The 16,876-nt window shown below is 38.5% G+C and overlaps 2 protein-coding genes across 4 annotated transcripts in view; one reads left to right on the forward strand and one right to left on the reverse strand.

Moving 5' to 3' along the window:
- CYFIP1 (cytoplasmic FMR1 interacting protein 1) overlaps positions 1 to 16,876 on the forward strand; it is a 73,096-nt gene that overhangs the window by 45,119 nt on the left and 11,101 nt on the right. For all 3 annotated transcript variants that reach the window (XM_050334000.1, XM_050333999.1, XM_050334001.1), the window contains 3 exons: positions 493 to 580; positions 12,111 to 12,254; positions 13,791 to 13,881. In XM_050334000.1, coding sequence (XP_050189957.1) covers positions 493 to 580; positions 12,111 to 12,254; positions 13,791 to 13,881 — 323 coding nt within the window. The remainder of the gene's footprint in view (positions 1 to 492; positions 581 to 12,110; positions 12,255 to 13,790; positions 13,882 to 16,876) is intronic.
- Positions 4,688 to 10,025, reverse strand: LOC126649664 (fibronectin type III domain-containing protein 9-like). Its single transcript, XM_050334007.1, has 2 exons — positions 9,601 to 10,025; positions 4,688 to 7,266 (listed from the first exon to the last, which is right to left on the reverse strand). Exon 2 carries the CDS (start codon positions 7,136 to 7,138, stop codon positions 6,467 to 6,469), a length of 672 nt encoding a protein of 223 aa, XP_050189964.1. The 5' UTR covers positions 7,139 to 7,266; positions 9,601 to 10,025; the 3' UTR covers positions 4,688 to 6,466.

Consider the following 16,876-nt stretch of genomic DNA (forward strand, 5'->3'; position numbering starts at 1 on the left):
TGCTACAAGGATTATACCCTTCCTCGTGATTTTTTTTTAAGGTAACAATCTGACATCTCCTGCTGTGAGTTTGGGGGGGAATAAAGCTCCAAAACATTAAATAGAAATGTTGTGTAGGTGTTTGAAGGTGTACTTCTTTCTCAAGGATTTAATTTTGCGAGCTCAAGGAGCTTCCTTACTCCCCGTGAGAGGTTATTGCTACTTTGTTAATTGCTCCCTTATTTGCTGGGCTGGGCTAGAGTAAAGGTGAGGCCTATTTTGGGATTCTGCACACCACTGGAAGAGCAGTAACAGTTGAACTCCTGATGATTTGTGTCCATGTTTTGGGCAGTGCAGGCTATGTGCTTCCCCAGTTTCTACTAGGGATGAAAGGCTACCGGTCTGGCTTTGATTTTATATGCAGACAAAAGCAGTATTATACAGGGAAGGTGCATCAGATGCACCCTGACTAACCTAAGTATAATTAATGAATTCTTTACTTTTTTTTTATAGATTTGTTCGGACCGTGCTACCATTTTCTCAGGAGTTTCAGCGAGATAAACAGCCTAATGCACAGCCGCAGTATCTCTATGGATCAAAGGTTGGATTTAATTCCCTTTATGTTTATGGTTCGCTAATGTTTAAAGGTATCTCCTTTTAATTATAGAAAGTATGGTATATGAAAGTTATTAAGTAGTCTGAGATACGTTCTGTGTGTAGTTTAAATTGAACATACACTTTTTTTCAGACTTTGCTGTGAAGCTCACCATATGTTTCAGCCAAAGTGCAAGTGGTTAGTCTGGTGGTTAGTCTTATTTGACATAGCTAAAAATAATTTCTTTGTCTCAACCACCTTGCATTGCACAGTTGCTTATAGTGGCAGAGCAGATCTAAAGAAAAGATTAATTACTCATCTGGTGAAGTGAGAATGAGAGCCCATCTTGGGTGCAGCTGCTCCCTTGTTACAGTGAGCAAGACTGAAGTAAAGGGAAAATATTGGAAAAATTGCTTCAGATGTTATCTGACTTAAAAGGAATACAGATTCTGACCACCATAAACTATCAGATACCAAACTGCTTAAATTAATTTTTTTTTAAGTGTAGTAGCATTCCTTTGGCATCTTCCAAACAAGGACCTCAAAGTCATTGGGATGAAATTGGAATTCAGACCATCTCATCTCCTGCATTAGCATCATGTTTCTGCATTAGCATCGTGTTTCTTGCTTTGCAGATTAGGAGGGCCTGGAAGATTTATGCAAGTTTTCAGTAAAAGTGTGCATGATATGCAGTCACGTACTCTGTGCCTTAAGGCAAGCCCTGATACTAAGGTTGGAAAGGAGCTTACCTGGGTGACAAGTTGAAAGAGTACGTGGCACAAATGAATAGTTGTGGGTTTTCATGGGGCTACCCAAGTAAGGAAAGTTAACCTGTATTCACAGGACCAATGCTATGCTCATGTGTGATAGATTTGTACTCCCTAATCACTGCAGATCTATTTTCTTATGCTTCGGAATTACTACCTAAGTCTTAATGACAGTTAAAGGCATAATGCATTAACATATATCGGCATTTTTAATATCCATTCAGAAATACTGATCTACTTCCAACAGCAGTAAAACCAACAGTGATATCTTCAGCAAATCGTTTGAGAATATTTAACAAGCTGTCACTCTGTATTTTGCGTTGCATTCCTGAGTACCAGGGATGCAAATTTAAGTATGGAAAAGATAACTGAAAATATAAGGATCAAATTAGAGGGTTGATGATAAAAAAGCTTAAAAATTCTTTGTTATTATTTAAAATTATTTAAAAATACATACTTGGTTATACTTTTAATTTATACAAGTGTACTGTAAGTGTCGTGTCAGGCTACTTTCATTATCTACCTCCTGCTTAAAGATGAACATAATTAGTCTGTGTCTTACTGTTATTTTCTGTACATCATATCTTGGTTATGTGGTGCCATCTCTACCCAGCAATCTAGTTTTTGAGAGCTGAAGAGATAGCTCAGAAGTTACAGATTTCAGTCCTAAAATATCTGTTGTATTTGTAAAACTTTCATACTTTTAAAATGTAAAGGAAGTAGAAAATGATTCACATATCTTAATGTGGAATGTAACAGCTGATTGTCTGGTCCTGTGAATAGTGTTTTATATAATTATTTGCCAACAGGGAACAGTAATTTATAGGAAAGTGGGATTTTCTTACATTAGAGTTATTGTGTTCCTAACTATTTCAGGAGCTGACCAGATGCAGCGTAGAGCAAAAAAACCTGCTGAATTTCATAGAGATTGCTAACTTAATTTAGCTGAGTGATGATACAGTGGAGTAAGTGACAGAGGATTAACTGAGGAACACTTTTTTTTTTCAGTCAGGTTACATTATTAAAATGAGTTTAGTAATCTTTACTCTGAGAGCTCTATGTTTTCAGAAATCTTGATTTTTTTTTTCCATGAGCAGAAGCAATTGAGGGGGGTCTTACTTGCATTTCTGAAACAAATTTCATAACTAAATATGCTTATATTAGCAAATATTCCTGACTCTCTGTAATTTTAAATTTTTACAGGAGTATGTTTTTGTTCTTGAATCTAGTGTGGTTTTTGAAATTGAGGATATCTGAATGGAATTTTTTGCACTTCTACTGTATAGGTAGTGTAAGACAGGAATTCTTACTTGATAGAGTCTGCACGTTCTAGTGTGGGATATGACTGTGTGATATTATTCTGTGTGGTATATAGCCAGGCTTGTTACAGAGCACATCCTTATTTGGGTCCTTTCACTGTTACATTGTTGAATTGCCTCCTGACTGGGTAATAATGAAATACGGAGTAGCTGTGAGGGTGGCTTTTTTTTTTTGTAATTTTGTCTTTTTTTAGTTCTTGAACTGTTTAAGATATTCAGGTGAGCACTTCACATTGATCACAGAGCGAGGAGATGTGACTTTTCCATATTGGACGTTTTTGTTGCTTGTTGATTTGGTGGTTTTTGGCATTTTTGAGTTTTTAGTTTTCTTTAGCAATGCATGGTATTTATTTAGGTCAATTCAAGAGTATTTTGATTTCTTGTGTATATGTACACTCATACATGCATGTATTGCACTGTAATAGCTAAACACTTTCTGTGCAGAAGCTTTACATGAGCAATGTGCTTGTGTAAGTGTAATAAAAGAGGCTTTTAGTTTGGATCTCCAAATGATCACATATTCCCAGATGTTTTTAAATGAATCAAAGCATTTGGTCTATACTAATGTGTGTTGATGCTTAGCATAGACAGTTGTAGCAACATTCTCTTTTGCATCTAAAGTTTTCTGAGCGGTATCTTCATCCGTTTAGCAAAACAAAAGCCCACAGATAAAACTTATTTCTTGTGGCTGAGAAGGAATCAGGGCTGTCAGGTGGGAAGGGCTGACCTGCAAAAGCTCCTCAGCCTTTTAAGTGAGCTGGAATATTTTAAGAGCTTGTTGAGCATGGTCATTGAAATTCCTTTACTCAGGTAAGGTGAGTGTAGGATTAATGAAATTAACATTAGCAGGTTGGAACTTGGCAACAAGGAATGGATGCATAAAATATTTAATAATGTATATATAAGAAAGAGTCTCCTCTGGGGATTTGAACTAACTTTGCATGTTAATGAAATGCCTGCTTTTATAGAGGTTGTGTAGATCAGAATTTAAGAGCTTTCTTTCTGTCATATTCAGTATTTTCCAAAGATTTTCATGTTTGCATGTCTCCTGCATTTTGTAAATGCTAACTCATTTGTTTTCTGAAAAACACCCATTTGGAAGGTACTTTTCAATGTGAATATAATGGTTTTTATCTCCTGCTGGTAATTAACATCAGTCTGCACTATGTTGTAGCTTGTTATGAGTTTGGTAATCACTTAGAATGTTTGCCCCTTACTAGATGACTGTTAAAACTGGACAGTGAACTACCAAAACACAGAACTGCCAAAATGAACCTGAATGAATCTGTAATAAAATTTTCCAAGCAAGAGAGGAAGAATCATGTAGCTCTGTGAGTGTGTGATGACATGAGTTCTTCCAAGCTAGGGGAGAGCACAGATGACACTCTGTATACATCACTCATTTGCAGTGGGTGCTGGGTGGTTCATTGATTGTAAGATGATATAAATGTTTATCTAAGTAATGCACAGTAAACTCTGTGGGTGGAATGGTTTTATATTTAGATGAGGTAAATCCCTTTGGGAGCGCTCTGTGGTACCACTTTGTCATCTCAGTGTGATACAGATGTGTCTTTTTGGATATATGTGTTTATGTACAAATAATGAAATTCAGTAGGTGAATTACCTCAAAACTGCTCTAAGACTGAACTGCTCCTTGTTCTCAGTAGGATATATACACGTGTATATAACATAAATATATGGAAATATGTGTATTGGACTGCCTTAAAACCCACATAAAGAAACAGAGATGCAGAGAAGTAAATAGGTTTTCAAGGGCCCAAGATGTTGGCAGAGATGAGAATATGCATCTTGGCTCTATCCCTTTAACATTAAAAGCATCCTTTCTTTGATGAAAACCTGGTCACAGGAGCATTACAATTAATTTGATTAAAAAAAATATTAAAGCATTTTTTCTGTCCCCACTACCCAGCCACCCCTTTTTGAAGTTAACCTGTAGTGTTGGCTTCATGCTCTGAAGAGAGTTTTTCAGTGTCTATTTCATGAAACACCATCATTTCAGACAGTGGTACATTGTTGTAATTCTCAAGTTTATTTGAAACTGATGTGCAAGACAAAGAAAAACATCAGCTGGAGGAAATGCTCTGTAGCAGGTGGAGAACACGTTATTGCTAACTTCACACAATACAGATGCCTTCTGAACTGATTTCTAAAAGTAATACTTGCCCCCATCAGCACACGTTTCTGTGTGTCATGCTTATCCTAGTAAAAAAAAAAATAATAAAGAAGAGGCATCAAACTTATGCCAACTTGTGTCTTCCTACCACGGTGAGAGTTGATGCCTTTCACAAGTCGTGGGAATTGTCAAAATAGAGTAGCTGAAGAGATCTGCTACCTGCTGTGGAATTGGGCACTCTCTTGCCAAAACTGTACACTCCTCTAACTTCCAGGGCATGATGGAAAGGGATGGCATCTGCGCAGCTAACAGTTCTCCAACCTTTACTGGTACAACCTAGCTGTGTCAGTAAGAGCTGATTTCACACATACATTCATACCAATAGCAATTTAAAATGCCTGCAGTCACAGTGTACCTTTGTTTTCTAGGCAAAATATCCTATATTTTATATGTACTATATAGCAATACTAAGATTTATTATGTTTTTATGGAACACAAATGCACTTAAGAGATTTAAAACAGGGTGACTTATGCATGTAAGTCAGACAAGTGTTGTCATGGTGTGAGGGTGGACAGGTTTCTGTCTGAAGGACCTTGGCACTTTGCCATGAAGCTCGAGGCAGAGTAAGATAATCAGCAGGTTTTCTTCTTACAAAAATAATATGTGTTTTTACTGTCTTTCCTCCCTTCTTTACACAAAATGTACTGTGCAATTGGAAAGAAATTTGCAGCTGATTAGTAATTTTTGTCATTAAAATTGAAAGGGAAAGAGAGAAGGAAGGGCCAGGAGCTGCTCCTCTGAATTCCATTTGCTCTACAGGGAGTCACTGGCCCGTGGAGCAGAAGGTAGCTTGTTGTGGGAGCAAAAGAGTGCAAGATAGGATAACTCAGGATGTTTCTTTAATTAGAAGTGTCCTTACAAAGTCACTGTGTTGCATGTATTTAGACCAAGGGAAAATTTTAAAGACAGATGAAAGGATACTACAAAAATCCTGGTGAGTTTAGCTCACGTGCTGAGACTGACCTCAATGCAGATGGGAGCTATGGACAGCGCCATGGCCAGTGAAGTATATAATCTGAGTGTAGTAGTTCGTGGTGTGTGGTTTGGGAAGCAGTTAAGTTTGTAGGAGTAAAACTCACACTGGCAAACCACTGCACTCTGTGTGTACGTTCCAGTTGCCTGTAGTTTAGCAGTCTGGGTTGCTGTCTGAAAACTTCTACTCAGTCTTATTCACTCTAATTTAAAAAAAAAACCCAAACAAAAACCAAAACAAAACCCTCACAACCAACCAACCAACCAAAAACCACAAAAAACCGCTCACAAAAATTCTCATGGTCACTTTTGATTAGTTTTTCTATTTGCTTGCTATTTTAGACTAAAGAAAAGCAACCAAAAAATCCCCTTGAAATGTAAACCAATTATTTGCTACATGCATCATTTTAAAACAGTGGAGTGTAACTGAAGTGCTCACTTCTTGGGAATGTGAACCTTTGCTTCTGAGTTCTTCTGGATGCATGTAGGTTTTTGGAAAGGGATGTGACACCGGAGGTACAGCTGAGAGCACTGGGGTGAGCAGTCAGAGCTCCCTGTTGTGAGCGCTGGCAATGCATGTGATGTGTTGGAAGCAGTGGGGATACCGTATGTAGTAAAAATCTCCCTGCCAAAGGGTTTCTAATTTATAGCAGAGCACTGTCCCGTTACTGGGACTCGTTCCCGACTTCTGGAAGCCGACATGACAGGCTCACTGCACGCTGAGGGATTCTCTATGATTGTGGCCAACTGGATGCCACCTGGATGCTTTTCCTCAGTGTCCTGCATCTGTTGTCTCTGTCTGCTAAACTCCTCCGAGGTATGAGCCTTGCTTTTGGTCCGTGCCTCCCCATGGTCTTGTTTAGAGGTCCTGTTTCGTTCTTGCAAGCGCTCGTGTCTCCTGCGGCACAGGAGGTGCAGGCAGCCATAGAGGAGGACTGCAGCAATGATGAGGAGCAGGACGCTGCTGGTGAGCCAGATGCCCAGTGCCAGCTCTTTCTTGGTGTTGCTCGCAGATGCCTGGTCTTGTTCCAGTGTGTTAAACACTCTGCACTGGTCGCTGGAGGGGTTTGCGGACTGGCAGGTCACGCACATGATGTACGTGGTTAGCGGAGTTAGGTTTTCAACAACAAAGGAGGAGCGACTGGTGGGCACCCTCTCTTCCTTCTGAAAGCTTTTTCTCGAGTAGCTGGATATCATGTTGTTCCAGTTAGGGTGGTACATGATGCTGTAAAAGCTGTCAACACAGCTGGCCATTTTTGGCCAAATTACCATTGCCGTGTTTCCTGTGATGTTTTGGATGGTTATTCCCATCAGGATGTTGCTCGCGTGATTTTTTCCCCTCTCGATGCTGATCTCCCTGCGGAAAGGGAAGACGTTCTTTAGAGGTAACTGAGAAGCCGCGGCACTGAGGATGTTGTGTGGATCTTAATCGTAGTGCTCTGTAATTTAGGAATGGAGTTTATTAGGAGAGTACGCTCTCATCTTTGGTACTGTAATGTAAAACTGTGAGATTAAAGTTCATAGAGTTTGGGGTATTTTAAAATGTGTATTTCTCTTCCAAGTGAAAGGATAAACATAAACTTAGAGAAATTCAATCAGAGTTGCTGCCTGTACAAGTAACCAGTTTTATCTTTCCTCCCTGAGAGATGGTGAATTTTTGCAGAATTTTGCTATCAGGAAATCACTTCCTTTCACTTTTTTTTCCAGGTGATAATGGAAAAATGCAGCAGTTGTTTTTTCTCTAGTCTGAGTATCTTGCATTTTATGTTAAGTGGAAAAAGGGGGTTGGCATGAATGGATATTGAGGGATAAATGCCTCTACCATCCATAAGTCTTCCTTTTTGCTGGTCACAATCAATTGAAGAACAAAATAGTATTTGGCATCACCAGATATTATTTTGTCTCCAATATTTTACATTATTTTCGTATTCACGAATATGAATACGAAGCACCTCTCCAATGAAGACCGACTGGGAGAGTTGTGACTGTTCAACCTGGAGTGGAGAAGGCTCCAGGGAGACCTTACAGCACTTTCCAGTACCTAAGAGGGGCTGATGGAACAGCTATAGAGGGACCTTTTACATGGGCAGATAGTGATACGACAAGGAGAAATGACTTTAAACTGAAAAAGGGTAGATTTAAATTAGATATTAAGAAGAAATTCTTTACTGTGAGGACAGTGAGGCACTGAAACAGGTTGCCCAGAGAAGCTGTGGAAGGTATCTGTGCCCATCACAGGGGTGTTAGTGCTAGATGATCTTTAAGGTCAATTCCAACCCAAACCATTCTGTGGTTCTATGATACGCTCCATTTTTTGCTGGTGAATTAGCACATCTGTAGCTACTGCGGCTCCACTGCGGCAGTGGCTGTGATGACTGTACTTTGGTGGTATCAGTATCACAATATCTAGTCTTGATGCTAGTTCACCTCTTGGAAAAGCTTTCTCAAGGCTTAGTGAAATAAAGCTTTCACTGTAGCATACCTCTTGGAAAAGTAGTAGGTTTTTTTTTTAAATTACTAACAGTCTTTTCTGTTCTAAGTGATTTTATGTAATCCCATAGTCTATCTGCTATGAATTGAAGCCTGAACTTCTCCTCCTCGTAATAAAATTCAAAACAGAAAGCCTGCCAGTATTTTGGGATTCTCGGTATGTGTTACCACTGTAAATAGTGAAAGGAAAACATCTATTGTGCGGTTTTCTAAACACATCTATGAAAGAATATGTAGTAACAGCCAGTAGGTATTTTCATTTAGTTTTGCTTATACTGTTGTGAGTGTAACTTTTGAAAAAGAGCCCATCTCAACAATTTAATCTTAATCTCTTCATTTATTTGTCTGTTTCCAGTGGCACTCATGTGAAAGTTTTTCTTCCACTTTGAAAGTTTCTTACGTTTTTTATGAAGATAAATGACCATGACAATAACACTGTATTTAATTGTTTATGACTTCATTAAAATGTTACATCTCCTGGCTAAATAACAATTAAGTATTGAAAATTCTCTGAGGAAGAAATCTTGAAAGAATTTCTCATAACATGTTCTGAAATTATTCTGTAATACTTGCATTTTATACTATATAGTAGACTGGAAAAGTATATATCATTTTAGTGGGATTTTGATAGTGACATGGATGAACTCGGAGGTCTCTTCCAACCCAGTTAATTCTATGATTCTATGAGTCTATGATTACACTAATAGTAAGAATTCTGTGCCTACTTATGTATGAAAATCATTGCTAAAGGCTTTTGGACTATACTTATTGGGAAGTGAGAAGAAAAAAGATGTATGTTTATTTTCATTATGTAAAACCATGGATATGACTGATCTGAGTAGCTGATACTGTTCTAATTGTGTGGTAAGTGCACCCTTTTAATACAGAAACAATATAAAGGAACTGAGTTTGCTATCAAATAAAGTTATCAGACAGACACATTTTGGCATCTTCCCAGCTACTGCAGATACTGAAATTGGGTGCATTAGTAAGATCAGAGCTTTTACTTTCTCGACTGTCTTCTCTTTAGCTGGTATATCCCTAGCACTTAAAATTATTTTATTTTTTTTAATAGAACACTTCCTAACACAGCCTAGAAACAATACTTTCATCAATTTAATCCTGACAGCATTTTCTAAGTAGAATGTTTGGACTGTAATTAAAAAACAATTACATGTTTCTAACGTTACAAAACATCAGTTATTAGAAGACACATAGTTACTGACATGTAAATGTTTGGAAAAACCATTTGTTGTTTTATGGATCATAAAGTCAGTACTTACCGTCACTTCCTGATGGAAATTTCAGAACAGAATTTTCATGTGGTGATGCTGCTGTGAAAATGATTTAGACACCAAGTTTTCTGTATCCCTTTCCACTTGAATTATTTCCTGACTGATCTCTGTTTGCCAGTTTGCTTTTTCTTCCCCTCAGATTCCCTGGACTGAATTCTCATTGCTTGGTGATTTCAGTTTTTTTCTCCGATGCTGCTGGTGGCATGGTTTCTTTGTCTCTTCCACTTAAATTCATGCAAGAGCACATCTTGTCTAAAGATGCTGTTGCCTTGCTTTTCAAAGACTATACAGGAGAAAAAAAATAATGTCTTTTTCCCCCTCTTTGCTTGCCTTCCCTTGGACAGTGTACTGCTTGAGCATCCCTGTTATATGCTCTTGTGCGTGGACCAGTGATGCTGTGAGTGATTAATGTTAGCACTTAGATGACATCAGCAACTAACAACTCTCTTTCTTTTTTTTTTTTTTTTTAATTTAAGTAGGGGAGGGAGCAAGTGTAGATTAAAAAATAATGAACAACAACTTGCCTTCCCTCCCTCTCCACCCCCACTCCCCTTTTGTTAGTGGCTTCTTCCCTAAGGATTTTATGCTTTTGTGCATCATGGGGGGGGGAAGTGGTGCTGGTGTGTAATGGTATTTTCTAAATCCCTTCTCACAGTTCATAAAGCTCCAATAATCCAGTGTTTACAGGGGACCGTTTTAGGTAAACCTCATGAGGTTTACATTAAAGAAAGATGTATTTTTAGATTGGCTGGCTTCTTATTGTTATATATCAGTGAGTTTTTTAAACACTGAAATCATGTTTTTAGGACTTGCATGTCTGTGACAAATTTTTGCTGTCTGAAGAGAAGTTCCCTTCCCTTAACCTCACAGCAGTAAAGGTCTTTATCCTGCTGAAGTAAAATTCTTCTTGTGCTACAGTCGAAACAGATAGTTCAGACACATTTGTTATGGAGACCTACCTGACTGGAAACATCAAAAGCAAAAGAGAAAATGTCATCTTTTAGGGGCAATTGTGTAAATGCTTAGTGTATTAGGGCATCAATCTGCACATCTGCTCCTAAGGTTTTACCAGTTCTCTGCACTGTATTTGCCCTGGAGCCCTTTTCCATATGTGGAGAGCTATGGAAATGCACAGGTTGTACTAGAGGGATGCTGCTTTAGACTGTCCCCCTCCTGGGACATGTTTGGAGTTTGGCCTTTTAGCCAGCTCTGATCTAATAGCAGGAATCTGCTATGTATTAGGATTCTAATAATTACTCGTGTGTCTGTTTTAGTTTGCATCTAGAATACAATTTTTGAATTTCTAAGACCACAGTTGGAAACTGCTGTTTATATAGAGATTTACAACACAAATAAAAGTATGCATTTTTGATCCCGATCGCTTCTAAAGATGGTATCTAAGTCCTTTCCTGTTATGAGACTAAAATCCTTCATGAGCTTGGTAGAATTTCATTACTTGAATTCCTAGTAGTTTAATGCCATGTTTTACAATATCTAGTGTTGACTTGCATGGTAATTAGGTAGGATAGGGTAATTAGGGCAGGATCTGCACTGAAGGAAATGTTCTTCCTGGAAAATTTTCTGTAACAGCTGTGTGTGAAGTTAGAAGTCTAATAGTATGCTATTTTCCATGTGTGTATTAGAGAGAATGAAACTGCAGAAAATAAAAGGAAACACTGAACAGTTCCTTCTGTAAGAAAGGATAAAGGAAGAGCAGGATTCCCTCTTAAAATTAAATTTCAGGGTATTAGGAGAACAACGCAGTTGCAGAAATAGAGGATGTCAAGTTATCTAACTCCTCTCTGATCTGTGCCTTCAGCAAACAGTTCTTAAATCCCCACACAGCATCAGTCTGTACAGTTGTGTTCCCTTTCATAGAAATAAATGCTAATATGGCAAAGCACCTGGTCCTATTTATAAAGCTCTTGAAGAATTTCCATGAGGTTACATCCCAGACTTAGATTTGCTTTGATCTTGTGTACAGCTAAGGGGTTTGAAGAAGAAAGATTCTTGTTAATTAGTTGCAGAGAGCAGTAACTGCAGAAAGCTTTTTCTTGTAGGTGAGTATTCAGAGACTTAAAACAGAAAACTGAAGCAACTTCTTTCAAGATGTTTTGTGCATAAAATGGATGATACAGGAATAGAAGCTGTGCTTTAAATTCAGAGATCTGAATATCAGCATTGACTGTTCTTAACCCTTTTATACTCATGTAAATAAAAAAATACAAAAGAGGAAGTGTTCATGGCTTTATAAATGGTAAATGGAAGATGTCTGGTGGAAAAAAAATGTGGTTACAACTTTGTCTTGCTAATGCAGAGATTATGGTTGAAGTTCCTGCCTTACAAAAGGGTAACTCTGTAATTAAACTTTCCAGAGTGACAGTGGGAGACAATGTTATTTTAGTTTAATTATGCTTTAAAACACTGTTTAAATTACATTATTATAAAGATGCAGGCAGACAAAGTTTCCATTAATCATGTGTGTTCTCTAATTTTAGGCATTGAATCTGGCATATTCCAGCATCTACAGCAACTACAGGAATTTTGTTGGTCCTCCTCACTTTAAGGTCATCTGTAGACTTCTTGGATATCAGGGCATTGCTGTGGTGATGGAGGAGTTGCTGAAAGTTGTCAAGAGCCTGGTATGCTAATTCTTTTGTTTTCTACTATTCCAAAGGGTTTCTGGTAGGAAATGTCTCAGGGAAAACAAAGTGAAAATAAGATCTTGGATAAAAATAATTAAAATAATTTCCATTGAGGTTCAATATAAGCTGGGCTTGACAGTCTTGTGCGAGCAATAAATATTCCTTGGTACCCTGAGCAGTGTTTTGAAAATCTTGGATGCTTCATTAGAGATGAATTTAATTTGTGGAGACCTATGATGTTAGGACCTAGGTAGACTCTGGAAAAGTGTGAGTATTTCAAATTAGTTGATTTCTACTTAAAGACCATACTGTAAGTTTTTTTCTTGATATTTTTTTGAGCTGGAGTGTGCTTTCTGCCTTGAGCCTAACTTCAGGGCTCTCACTAATGACATCATTAATAGATGAATCCTTAATAACAAGCCAGGTTTAATCTCCATGCTTGATCTAGCAGTAGTGCTGGGACCAGATGTTGAAGATGTTATCCATACAGCCTGGGTATCCTGTATTGGAAAGGACCTTTTCTGTAACTAGGAGGAGGTTGAGGGGCTGGCTGTGTGCTGTATTATTAGCATCTATATATACAGCCATAATGTACTGCAGTAAATTTAAGCTAAAGAAATTGTCTTTTCCGCCCTGTCCCTGTTGCTTGTAAGAAGCTTCCTGCCAAAAAAATCCGACTGGGGAAAATTGTGGCATTTGTAATCGCACTTCAGGCACTTGACACACTTGGCAGTTTGTTTACAGTAATTCCCAAAATGTTCTAATTACATTTTTGGTGTTCTAGAAAGGCTGTAGCATGCTTGAAGAAGTGCTGTAGTCTCATTTTGAGGGAAAGAGGAAAACACATGTATTTTTCAGGGTTTGGGTGTTGAGGGTTGTTTTGTTGTATTTTATGAGGAACTTTTTTTAATGACTTAGTGGTAAATCTTCTCAATTCATTAAAGGTGGCATTGAATGCTTGGTCATTTGCAAAGAAGGTTAAAAGGCCTGGGGGAAGGTATCCTGCCAGTGCCTGATGCAGATGCTCAGATGTGGGGAGACAGATGAGAGTGGGAGGAAGACAGACTGCCTGTAGGCTGGGAACCGTGTCACAACTGGTATGTCCAGAAGAGCCAGTTTGGGCAGTTACAGACATACCTTAACATAAGCTTTTCTCTCTTGTTGCTTTTGAAAGTATTCAAATGCTTTTTGAATAGTTTTGAAAGTATTCAAATGTAACTTTTTTACCAAAAACCTAAAAGTTAGTTAGACAGTAGAGACTGCGCAAGACAAGAGCATGTTTTCATCTTTTTTACCTTCCTGGCCCTAGCTGTTGTGCCACTCTTCTTGTAGCAAAAAGTGTGTAATGCCACAGGAAGGAAAGTTCAGTTCTATTAATCTGAAAAAGTTGCCTTTTTAAATGTGATGACTGGTGGAATTAAACCCAAGATTTTTAGAGCTGCTTCAATTCACTTGTAGTTTGAATGCAATTCATTGTAGAGATTCTTAGTTCAGTAACACTGACATGTTTACATACATCTGTTTTCTCTTTAGTTACAAGGAACAATTCTTCAGTACGTCAAGACCCTAATGGAAGTGATGCCTAAGATCTGTAGGTTACCAAGACATGAGTATGGCTCTCCAGGTTAGTTCATGTTTGGTGTTATCATAGCAGCCTTAATAAGATGATACTAACCACTGTCTTCTGGATCTTGTATATATATCTGTCTTTCCCTCCCTCTTTTGCCTCCTGATAATCAGCAATTAGTCTGTGTTAGGCTTTGATATTTTGCTTTATTATGTTTATTCCCACAACATGAACCATTGAAAGCTGGGCTTTCTGAAATTACATAATAAAGTTTTAAGACTTCTGTGCATAGAGAGAAAGGATGACAATCTGTATAGGCAGTCTTAAAACATAATTGATCTTGAACTGGGATGTTCACAATAGTTTCTATTTCTAGTCTTTCTCGTGAGTGTGTTGAGCTTTTCCCTCTGCAAATTAACCTCTCACATTTTTTCTTTTTAAACATATAATTTAGATAACCCTGATTCTCTGGAACAGCCTTTATTCCCTCTTCCTGTGCCCTTATCAAATGTATAAAGATAAAAGGAGTGATACTGCTGAGAGGCAAACTGGTCCTGCCAGAATAGTTATGTCTGAGGCATGTGTGGGGTGCATCTTAGCTGCTCAACAGGAGGAGTGACAGTTGCAGGAGAAGAAATGGCTTTGAAAACCACTTGCCACTATGGAGAAATAATTGGCTAATTAGTATTTATCACATTGTTCACTGAAATTTTGAATCTGCTCCCCCCCTTCAAAATATTCCTCCTCCACAACTTCTAATTAACACAAATTAATCCCTCCATGTGCCACCCACCTCCTGAGTTTATTTTTCCAGAGTTACTTAGTTTTATTAAATGCCACTCCAACTGGAATGAGGTTGTTTTTTTTCTGCTTCCCACAGCTTGCTTGACGCTCATTACCAATGTTTAAATGAAGCTGAGGTCTTACTAAGTGTTTCCTTCCTATTTTTCTCCCTGGAGCATAGAAGTGGATGAATCATGGTAGTTAGCAATATAAAAATAATGTATCTGAGGCTTTTATCCATTCATTAAAGTCTTACCACAAAAGCAGTAGGTATTCTCAGATGTAGATTATGCACCACAAGGGTCTGTGATGCTTCAGGTGACATTGGGAAGCTCACAGTCTCTTGCCAGAAATCCTCACCTGTAAGGTGAGATGGCAGGAGATCCCCAGGGACTTTAGGAGAAACCTTTTTCTTAATGTTAAAAGACAATCCATCCTATAGGAAAGGCAGAACTTTACTTGTACAATGGTAACAAACAATTTGGACCTCATGTTTACTCTTCCAAAATAAATACTGTACGTTTAGATGCCTACTGTACCAAGAAATCAAAGCAACTCCTGTTTTTACAATGGAAGATCATAGCAACTAGAAGTGGACTGGATCACTGCCCATGTTCCTGTCACGTTTTGTCTCGACACATGTAGTTTACTTGTTCTGAACTATTTCTAGCAATGGACACATAATAGCCCCCTGGAGAGTCTCTTCCAAGAAATAGCAGAGGCAACCTTTATTGCACTGTCTTGCCACTTCTCCCTTTCCACTCAAAGGCACCATACAGAAAAGGCTTGTGGAAGCTCAGGGCCCCTCTATTGCTCTCTCACATCGCAGGAGACTTGCATTGTGCTCTCTGACACCTACCCATCATGGAGCTGTCTGTCCTTGGAGCAGCTCTGACTCATGAAGGAAAACGTTCTCTGTGAGGGAGATGTGCTGTAGATTTTAGTCCTCATCTGACATCTGGAGAGGAACTGCCAGACTGTAGAAGGGGGGGCTCAAAGTGTGCTTGATTTCAGTCACTGTGCTCTCCTTCCTGTGCTAAATTCTCCTCTGTAGCAGTCTTTGTCACACCTTGTTGATGTGTTTTGCCACAGCAAATGCAAGCCAATACATGCCAACTGTTGACTGTTCTCTCCTCTGCCTCCAAAAGCTTCCTCAGAAGTTACTGGTTGTTGTAGTAAGCCTGAGTGGTGTGGGGTGTATCTGTGTGCCGCTTCTGTTCTTTCATAACAAATCATTCAATCACTTAACTGGCACTACCTACATACACAGACCAGAACTGTGATTCCAGTCCCTAGATTAAATATGTAGATTTTCATCTGTCCTGGTGTAACATGCATTTATCAATTCAGAATTAATTCTTCACAAGCAAAGCGATTTAAGTATGCTCAGTAAGTAAGCCTCTAGCTCTTTCATACATTTTGGACATTTTATTTGGAGAGCTTAGTTTGGTCTCTGCTGATTACAATTCCTTGAGCCATACATAATCAACCTTCTAGACTTGTGGATTTCTAAATGATGATTTATTCCTGCTAAAAGGAGTGAGGTACAGACAGTGGCATCAGAGTTGTTCAGGACTCCTCTTTGCCAATGGGTTTGTTTCCATAGGAACAGTCTAAAGCAGTGGGGAACTTGCTCATCTTGTAGTCATAAAAATATTTGTCTAAAAATACATTAGGCATAAGGATTTTTAAAGGGACCTTTTAAAGTTGCTGAAGCTCTTAAAGGAGTATTTGTCTTATAAGAGTTTAAACTTGAAATTTCATCTTGGAGGTAACATTTTCTTCTGCTATTTTTGAGTATTTGAACAGGGCATTCCTGCTTTTGATGAATGAGTATCCTACCACTCTGAAGTATCATTGAATACCATGAGGAAAGTAGTTTGTCAACTCTGCTGTGAGATGAGGCTTTTGTCACTGGTATACCACCCCTCCAAAAGAAAGTTTTTTAAAAATTAATGAGTTTAGCAAGACGCAACCTTGAAGAGAAAGTAGCCTAATTGTGTGTTTTTTCCTGTGTATAGCATTTCCATATTCTTTAAAAAAGCCCCAACAAAACCAAACCAAAAAAACACACAAAACCAAACCAAAAAAACAAAACACTTCAAGCTGGTGCAGGACAAAACACTTGTTACCCCAGACCATGATCTCTTGAAATCCCATGCATTCACACCACAATTTGGGGAAGTCTCCCAGTGCCCCGTGCTGCTGGCTGCTGTGTTCCCATCTCTCCCTGGGCTGACTGTACAGCTGGCAACACCTTGTGAGCTGC

Source organism: Myiozetetes cayanensis, unplaced genomic scaffold (assembly GCF_022539395.1).
Source record: "Myiozetetes cayanensis isolate MyiCay16 unplaced genomic scaffold, myiCay2020 scf5-8, whole genome shotgun sequence".
In the NCBI taxonomy this organism is placed as follows: Eukaryota; Metazoa; Chordata; class Aves; order Passeriformes; family Tyrannidae; genus Myiozetetes; species Myiozetetes cayanensis.